General features: G+C 34.5%; 1 protein-coding gene across 13 annotated transcripts in view; it reads left to right on the forward strand.

Annotated features, from left to right (window-relative positions):
* OXR1 (oxidation resistance 1) overlaps positions 1–9,779 on the forward strand; it is a 349,036-nt gene that overhangs the window by 263,424 nt on the left and 75,833 nt on the right. For 8 of the 13 annotated variants that reach the window (XM_050708640.1, XM_035546145.2, XM_050708639.1 and 5 more), the window contains 3 exons: positions 1,931–2,026; positions 2,607–2,680; positions 3,405–7,258. In XM_050708640.1, coding sequence (XP_050564597.1) covers positions 1,931–2,026; positions 2,607–2,680; positions 3,405–3,540 — 306 coding nt within the window. In that variant the 3' untranslated portion in view covers positions 3,541–7,258. Of the gene's footprint in view, positions 1–1,930; positions 2,027–2,606; positions 2,681–3,404; positions 7,265–9,779 lie in introns of those variants that run through there. The other 5 variants (XM_035546139.2, XM_035546143.2, XM_035546146.2 and 2 more) reach the window with 2 other exon arrangements.

Here is a 9,779-nt window from a genome sequence, read left to right on the forward strand (position 1 = left end):
AAAGTGAGCACCTCTAGCTGACTATAATACTTTGTTTCATCTGCTTGTTAAGTAAGCTTTAAAAAAAAAAAACAAAAAACAAAAACAAAGAATCTGAGTTTAGTGTAAATATTGGTCAAAAGTATACTCCAAGGTAAAGTATCTTGTCAATGTAGTGATGTTCTTAATAAATTAAAAATAAAGGAGAAAGGAAGCCTCTTCAGGTATTATGGTTTAGAGGAAATTCAGTGTGTAAATCCTCTCTTCTGCTCCATAATAATAAGTGGGGTCTCAACGTTGACTTTTAAAAGTGTATAGTACTACCTGCACCAATGTAATTTTGTTTGCTATTGTGCATAATTTCTTCAAAATGATTAAAAGTTTATTGCAGGAAATTAGTGTTTGAATTCAACAAAAATGTTTCAGAAAGTGTGCTATTGACATGATTGCTCTCGGTTAAACTTAGGACATAATCTTATGTGTGTTGTCAGGACCTTTGATGAAAATTATCCCTACTAATTTTCTGAAGAATAGTAAATGATGGCTCGGATGTCTCATAACCAGTCGAAGATTGTGTATCGAGGGGAGGAAGATGTTTTATTTCATAATAAACACATCATTTCCTTACATTATTCTCGTTTAAAGCTTGCTGCCTTTTATTTCAACTAGAAGTTTGAAGTTTCTGAACAAGAAACTTTCTGGACCACGAAAAATTCCTGAGAAGTAAGGAATTCTGTAACAGCAGTTGTTCTCTGAACTGGTACAAAAACCAAGCCAACTTTAAAGCAGTCTTTGCGTAGAGCTATCAAATATATAATCTTTGAGTTCCTGGTCTGAAAGTTGTGACTTAAAGGAGCTTGAACTAGTTTCGTATTTATTAATGGCTACTACAGACCTCAACATGGAATGGAATGCTTGGAAAACCTACCTAAGGCTATGGAGTTTCTTAGGATGGGCAGAAGAAAATATCTTGATTTATATCCCAAATATTGGATGTCAGGACATGAGCGTTAATGCCTCACTCTCATATGTGTCATGCTTCTCCAAGACTTACTGTTTAATGAGATTAAAAAAAAAAAAAAATTTTTTTTGTTTATTTTCTTTTTCTTATACAGGCAAATGAGAAAGTGCTAGTGGACTGCTTTGATATTTGAATCTAACTCTGCTTTTGCAGATGTTGAAACAAGTTTTCTACTAGCAACAGAAATACTAATTTTGTGCTCCATGTTGTGCACTTGATTTTGCGTAATTATGCAGCGTGTTTTTCTAATTCTAGCTCCTGAGAAATTGATACTATTTAAGTCCAATTTTAAAATTTGATAATGAGTCCTCAGACATTTAACTACTGCTGAAATGTTCTTATTACCGAATATACATTCGGAAATATACATACTGAATATACATACTGAAAATACTCTTACTACCCAAAAAAGGTTTAGATTAAGTCTGTCTCTACTGTAAGACAGGATAACTGGTGCTTACCTGCTGGAAAGAATAAATCCTGTGGGGAAAAAAAAAAAAAAAGGTACAGCTAGGAACTTGCTGAAAATAGTATAGTTGAAGAACAAGAAGTGCATATATAGAGTATCAGAAACTTTTGATCTGAAATTTTGAAAATATGTACATTGTTTCTGAGAATTTCTTAAGTTTAGTTTCTATCCTTTGATTTTTCTATTTATTTTTTATTATTTTTTATTTTTTGATATTGGCTTCTTGGTGAGGGAGAGTCCTCTTATGTTCTTTTGTTTATTGTATCACAAAGCGCCACAACATAAATCAGTGCACTCAGGACCATGATAATGTATAAGGTTTATAATCCTGTAATGAATTCAAAATCTGGCAATGTTTACAACATGACTGATATGTTTATTAGTTACTACCGATCATTAGAGACTCTCAGATGCTGTGCAGTTTTTCTCAAGTATTTTCTTTTGTGTTTTTATTCTTACAGATTTTTGGTGCACTAGCATCTGAACCATTTAAAGTGAGTGACGGATTTTATGGCACTGGGGAGACCTTTTTGTTCACTTTTTCTCCAGATTTTGAGGTAAGAAGATATACCTTGGTATGGCTTAGCTTTTCCCCCTTTCCCCCAAATGCATTATCTCCTAAGATACTGAATAAGTGTAACAGTAAATAATAATAAAAAAAATAAATCTAGGATTTGGCACAAAAAAGTAGCCATACTACATACATACTTTTCCACAGAATCAGTAAGTGTTCAGTAAAATGGTAGTGTTTGCATAGTGACAAGCTTATTTAAGCTAACTCATTATCCTCAAGATTTTTCTGCTATTTAAAATTCTGCTACATCTGTCTAAAAATTCACAAATGATGACGTCATTTTAAAGGCTGTATCACCTAACCTCAGTGTGTTTTCCTGGCATTTTTCATTGTGTATAAGCCTTAGTGCTCAAGGAAGAGCTTGTCTAGAGTAGTGTTATTTTAAAATAGTATAAAAAAATAGACCTTTGTTCTGCTTCTGTGGCTGTATTTATCAGTTCCCAGAGTTTTTGTGTGAATTTGGTAACGTTATTAAATTAGCATATACCATTTTTATTGATGTTTGATTTCCCTCAACCCAAATAAAGTTCACTTTCTAACTTGCTAGTCTGTTTTTTCATTAGGTTTTCAAATGGACAGGAGACAACATGTTCTTCATTAAAGGTGACATGGACTCCCTTGCTTTTGGTGGAGGAGGGTAAGTTATAACTCATTTGTCGTTAGGAGGAAACTTAACTGTCTGTTCGTATCTTCATGCTTTTGGAAAGAAAGCTTACAATTTGTTTGACATCTGAGCTTTCAACAGTTATCAAATGTGAATGATTTAATGTCTTATGCTTACCTTCTAATGTTCAGTAAACTTAGACAGAAGGTTTGTCTTCAGTGAAGTGTGACATCAAGTTACTTGCATGAGTCTTGGTATATTCCAAATGGACACAAGATACTTGCTTCTGAAGCCATGTAAATGTGAAAAATAACCACAACTACAGAAGGCCTGAATTTAAGTTGTACCAGTCCAAGACATGCTAGCATCTAGAAACTGTTCTATCCCCTTTTTTTCCCCATGCAAGTACATAAGCTTCTGGGATATTTCCTATATTCATTATCAGGGTTATTCTCGCATATAAAAGTACTGGTATGCCTTTTTCTTAATGCAACTGGAAGGGTTTGATAACTCTGGAAATCTGGTTAGTTTTTTTGTTTGTTTGTTTTGCTTTGTGTTTTTTTTTTTAATTTCAGAATACTCAAATATTCCCAAATTAAGGAAGAAAAGTCTTGCAGCTTTAAATTTATCAACAGAAGTACTTGTGTTGAAAAAGAGTTCTATAGTTCTTGTTCCCAAATTCTGAATGAAAAGTAAATTCAAACATTTAATATTAACCCCCTCAATCTTTCATATTAATACGTTGTCTGTCTTGCAGTGGGGAGTTTGCTCTTTGGCTCGATGGGGATCTCTACCATGGAAGAAGTCATTCGTGTAAAACATTTGGGAATCATACACTTTCTAAGAGAGAAGACTTCATTATTCAAGACATAGAAATTTGGGCTTTTGAATGAGTATTTAAATATTTCTACAGGGTATTGTCCCAAACCTGAAATTAATCAGTGCAGCTCAAAGTCCTTATGAGCAATATAATGCACCTGTTTACCTTTTGTTTTTGTAAGTTTTCAGCATGACCATCAAGTTGTTATTTTGCAGTAGCAGACTTTTTTTTTTTATGCTTTCATGTGTGTAATATACTGTCCTACTTTTTCTAAGATGTAGACACTTTTACAAAATACTGACTGTGGACTAAAAAAAGAAATCAGTTACTTCGAACCTTGCAGCCTACAAACTTTATCATCCTTTTTACAGTTGCCTCCCACGTTTCCCACACACATCTTTCTGTAATCCTGCTAGGGGGCTGCTTCATTGAGTATAGTTTATTATTTTTGTATTCAAATTATATCTGTGAATGAAGTTGCCCTCTGTGAACCTACATAAGAGGAAAGCTGCGTGTGGGTATTTAGCAGTAGTATTACAGTGATTTGTCTGGACCAATGATGGGTAAATTTGTTTGGTGCCACAAACAGACAAGATGCCTAGCATTCCTTCTTAACACATACCAGGACGCATATGATCAAGTTAAGATATTCAGAGTCAACAGTGCCACTTGTTTTTTTTGTTCATGTTTAGAAAAAAGTCAGTTAAACAATGTGTTCTAGCTGCATGCTGATTGTATTAAAGAGTGATTTGCACATGCTGTTAATGATCTGCAGGTTTGGGACAATTACTGACAATATGGAGCTACATGGCAAAGATCTTTAAAATAGCAGGGTAATGTAAGAATGTGGTAGTTCCACAAAGTTAAAAGGCTAAAGCAAGTAAAACTCAGACAACTTGTAACTATAGTAGGGCATTAAAAGTACAAAGATTATGAAACATTTATCTTTCTTCAACATAGTCAGATATATACTGTTATACTGTTGTAGCCGTGTAGCACATCAACTCCAAGAATATAGCTTATTCCTGTCCAAAGAAAAAATAGTTGTGATGTTTTTTGAGTGGGTCTATGTTGTAAATTTACAGTTAGCACCAGCTCTGATTAAGATGAGACAATGTACTATAGATAGACAATATTGTAATTCAGTAGACTTGTGGAATATGCAAACTTACTGTCATGTGACCTCAAAAAAATGACAGGCTAGTATACAGTTCCAGTAGCTCTTGTCCACTTTTGTAGGAAAATTGATAAGCCATTGTGGCAATAACAGCTCAACAAAACTGTTTGTTTCAAAGCTTTTATTCTATGTTCTGCAAAAAAGCAACAAAAAAAAAATTGCTGTTAAGTGTGACAGTGACTGACTTTGTGCTGAAATTTCAGCTATTTCAGATAAACATTGTATATTATCTTGTAAATTAATGTTTAAAGTAGTTTTGTTATAGAAAAGTGTTGATTGACGGGTTGCTTATAGCACTTTAAATTATTCTAGAAATGAAATAAAAGCCAAATGGGTTGGCTTAAGTAGATGTAGTTGTATATTTCAAAATAATTAGATCTTTGGGAAGTTTTAAAAACTTATTTGAAGACAGCTTACTGCTATGGTAATGAGAAAGGGCAGATGGTTCATCTTATAATATGCTAATGCTCAATATGAATAGAAATACAGGGCTCTGTTTCCTGTCTCTATGTATAGCTCTCTATCCTTATTAGAACTTAGTACAATGTGTAGACTAAATGTTTACAAAATAAGGAACTGTAAATAAATTAAAATGGCTTTTCTTCCCTTTGGTCTTCCACAGCAGTATTATTGTCTTTGTGGAGTTAAGACTAATTATTGCAAAAAATAAATAAATCCTGTAATGGATTTTAAGTACTCTAAGGTCACAGTGATGTATAGCAAATAAATCTAAATATATGTAAAAAATAAACTTGAGTTGGAGTTTATTTAGAAGTTGGAGTTTACTTAGAGGCACAAATGTAGGTTATTGCTTTTAGTTCAAAATCTTCAGCGAATACATAGTACTCATTTACTCCTCCTTAAACTTCTTACTCTTTCGATGCGTGATAGGTATTTAGAAAATGCCTGGAGAATTTCTGTAAGAGTGTGGAAGAAGAAGGAACAAAAATAAAAGTGTAAGGGACTTGGGTTTTGTTTAATTGAAATTACGTACCTGCTTTGATTTCCTTTCTCCTTCTAATAACATTGAATGATAAATGGCTAGTAACAGCATACTGAAGTGTCATGCAGCTTTTAGAATTTCTTTGGTCCTGCTTTGTCAAAGATGTATATAATTGGCAACATACATATTTCTTTAAGAGTACTAAAAACAATCAAAATAAGAAACTACTTAAGTCTACCTTCCTGTCCCCCCTCCCCTCCACCATACACACACCCTTCCTCTCTCCATGTAAAGAACTACAACAAGTTGGGGTGTCAGTGCTTTCCATAGGAAGTAGAATGTAAAAAATGGAATACTATATTGTTTTGATTTGAAATGAATATACACCACCTAATCAAGGTTCATTCTGAACTCTTGAGCCTTCAAACTGCACACAGTATCTGCCTTTTTTCCCTTTCTCTTCAGCTTGTGGACCATGTTTGCTTCTTGAATTCTAGCAGTGAATTTCAGTATAGATACTTGGATTAACTGTGGGAGTAGATAGTAACTGTAGTAGTAATTGTGCGTGTAATAAACTTTCTTGTCAGTTATTTAACATCAAGGTAAAATTCCTCCAGTGAAGAGTATATTCACGTCAACACAGAAAAATTCCCAAATGTTAAACATTTGGGTAGAGAGGAGCAGTTGGTACTCTGGAGAGAAGAGATGCTATTCAGAAAAAGCTTCTCAAGCTGAAAGAATGAGGTAACATACCTCCTGAAGTTCTTTGAAGACAAATGTGAAACGTGGCAGGGATGGAATAGCAGGCTGAGGACTGTTGAGAAGGGAGCTTTTGCAGAAAAGGACCAAGGTATGGGATGAGACTGGGACAAGTTGAAAATGTCAGCCAGGAGAAAGCCAACTACATACTGGGCTGCAGCAGAAAGAGCTTGAGGGAGGTAGTTTTCCCTACTCTTACTGTTAGTGAAGCTATGTCCAGAGTATTGTCTCCAATTCTCATGCACTTAGTGCAAGAGAGATTGGCAAACCGGTGTAAGTCCAGAGGAGAGCATCTGAAATGAGTGGAAGACTGGAGCATGCATCCTACAAGAAGAAGCCAGGTTTGCCTAGCCTGGAAAGGAGAAAACTAAAGGAAGTTCTAATTACTATTCTCAACTATGTAATGGGGATTTGAAGAGAAGGTTTTATTGGACTTAGGATCTTCTTGGAAGTGTGCAGTGAAAGAAGGAGAGGCAACAACCATAAGCTGCAGCAGCAGAAATTTTCACCTAGACAAAAGTAATTTGTTTTGTTTTGTTCTTTCTCCCGACAGTGAGGACAATAAAGCACTGCAACAGATTTCCAAAGGAGCTGTAAAATATCCTTGGAGCTTTCCTAATTTAACAGCATAAGGTCTTAACTTGCAATTATTGAGCTAAATAATACTGTCAACGCAAGTACAGTCTATGCTTCTGCAAATAAGTGTGAGGTAATACCGATGGCTCTTCAGCTAAGAACCAGAGACCTTCTTTCCATGCCTGGGATGCTGCAGGCTCATCTATCATGTGAAATCTTATTCATATAACATACCTGAAATATTAGGAAAGGAAGACTTTCAGGGTTGCCCAACTTTGTGAATTTTGTTTTGAAAGCCCAATGGGAAGTGGTGAGAGTGAAATACACTATTGTCAGTTGTTTAAAAAAAAAAAAAAAGTGGATTACATTATCCTTGCTGGCGCAAAAATCTTTTAATTCAAATGCTTAGTCTCTATCTGAATCACATATTGCGAATAAACCCTACATTAGATTTTAAAAGCCATTGTGAAGAACTCTTTAAAGAATTACTGTTACTCTGAAGGATTATACAAAAGCACAGCAACCCTTTAATATCTAAAATACCTTTGAATCTTGGAAAAAGGCACATAATAATGGGAATCAAGAACAGTGTAGTAAACAGTACAATGCTAATCATATTTGCATAAATACTAAATTAAAGGACCTGAAACTAATTTGAGTTGAAGTATAAATTACAATGGTTATACTCAATAATGAGACCATATGAAGAATCTACAAAGAGTAGTGCATGTCTGTTAATGAAAGACCATGAACTTTGTTAAACAAAGAGCAGTTATAAGTTAACTTCTGTATGATACATATTGTATAGGTAAGATCAAGAGCACTATCATTGTACCTCCTACTTTTGATTCAAGAGGAATTTTGAAATATGCTGAAGGCCATATGAGCTACATTTTGAAAGAGTTTGGTGCTAGGAAACTGACTCTCTGTGTCTCAGCGTACTATATTTAGATTTATTCATTGACTAATCTGATATTTTGCTGAAATACCTGGGGTTATTACCACATCATCTTTCAGGTCTAAATCCTGTTTGTGTTAGATTATACAAATGGAGTAATTAAACTACGAAAGACCATGATTTCTCACATGTGGCTTGTACTTGCATCCTACTGCTCACCTATATATATTTAGATTAGATTTAGTCTGTTTATGCAGGAGTTAGTATATCTGCATAAAATCCTGTATTTGAAGAGGAGTAAAAACAGTTGCTACTCAATATTTGAAGTTAAATTTTATTTATTTTAAATCTCAAATCTTAAATCTCACTTATGTTTTTCCTTTGTAAATGAGCACACTTCGTGGGGTAATTGATTATTGCCATGGCAATGGGGAACTCAAGGGTATAATCTTCTCTCACCATGCTACTGCAATATGAAATAGAACTGCACTGTGGTACCTGGAGCATGCAAATATATATACGTATGTATGTTATATATAAGTCCAGCTGATTGAATGGTGTACACTTATTCTTACTGTAGTAAGATCAAAGTGGTTTTGAAGTTGTTGATTTGGGTCTTGCTGGCTGTCCCACTGCAGTGTCACGTCTGTTTAAGCTCTGCTTTCTGCTGTCATACTTACGGCAAGGCTTGTAGTTCTTGTTGAGTCCATGTTGCAATAGTTGTGCTGCTAGTAGTGAACTTGCTTTTGAACACAAAACAACTTTCATTGTGCCCCGTGGTGGCAGGATGACTAACTTAGATGTTGATATGGTGCAATGTATGCATAGCAGCTGGGTAGCTGTGGCAACAGAGCTTGCCAACATTTGTTCTGTGGTCAGTGACAACTAAACATCTCACCACAAATGTTATTTTCAACTACAGCTAACCTAATTTTATTTCAGTAGCCTTACCTTACTTTAAAAGTGAGCTGTAATACTGAACTCTGGCTGTAGAGAAATCTTTAAAGAAGGAATTACTGCATTGGAGGAGGAAGCTAACTTGCAGTGGATGGGATATGCATCCAGTGAATGATCCATGCTCTTAAAGTGACTGCAGCAACTGTTGTAAGAAAAAACACAGAGGTGTGAAAGTGAAATTTATGTTTAAATGGAATTTATATTAGAATGAAAGCTACATTCAGAAGATGGAAAATGTACCTCAAGAGTTCCTACAGAAGGGGAGGCGAAGTTTTTTGATTCCAAGGAAGGAACTTTGCTTTCCTAGCATACTGCACAACACTTGCAACAGCAAAACAAACCTCAAACAGGGAAAGGGGGGAGATGTTACCTATCAGGAATTGTTCTTTATCAGAAATAATCAGGGGTGATTAGAGTCTTTAGGAAAATAATGTGCAACTGTAAGCTACCATAATAGTAACTGTGTTGTTTATTCTATCTGAAAGGCTGATTGGTTTGTAAACATACAGTGTCGCTTAGCCCCTTTGAAAAACTATTTTAAGCAAGTCAGAAATAGGAAGTCAGGTCTTAAAATCTACAAAGACTGCTTTAATCAAGCAGTCTCTGACTTTCATTTTACTATCTGGAGTTTAAGTAGAATATTTAAGTTCAGCAAAGGTCATGCTAGTTTCACAGGAAAGGAACGGAGTTAAAATGGAGAATTTATGGAGTACTTTACACTTTATTCATTTGTTTGTTTATTATGGAGTTCATTCATTTATTTATTAGGGAGTACTAAACATTTTATTCAGTGTTTTTTAATGAATTTGGATTTATTTTCTTCATCTACTTTGCACAGAAACTTGCCACATCTTTACTTCATGTAAAAGATTTTTTATGAAACATTTAATCTATATGAAACACTTCTATATATCATAAACTATATCAATATTTACACTTTTTGTGCAAGAAAAATGTTAAATACTTTGTTTTACCAGGCTTTGCATGATGCCTCCTATTTAA

The sequence above is a fragment of the Cygnus atratus genome, chromosome 2 (assembly GCF_013377495.2).
Source record: "Cygnus atratus isolate AKBS03 ecotype Queensland, Australia chromosome 2, CAtr_DNAZoo_HiC_assembly, whole genome shotgun sequence".
Taxonomy (NCBI): Eukaryota; Metazoa; Chordata; class Aves; order Anseriformes; family Anatidae; genus Cygnus; species Cygnus atratus.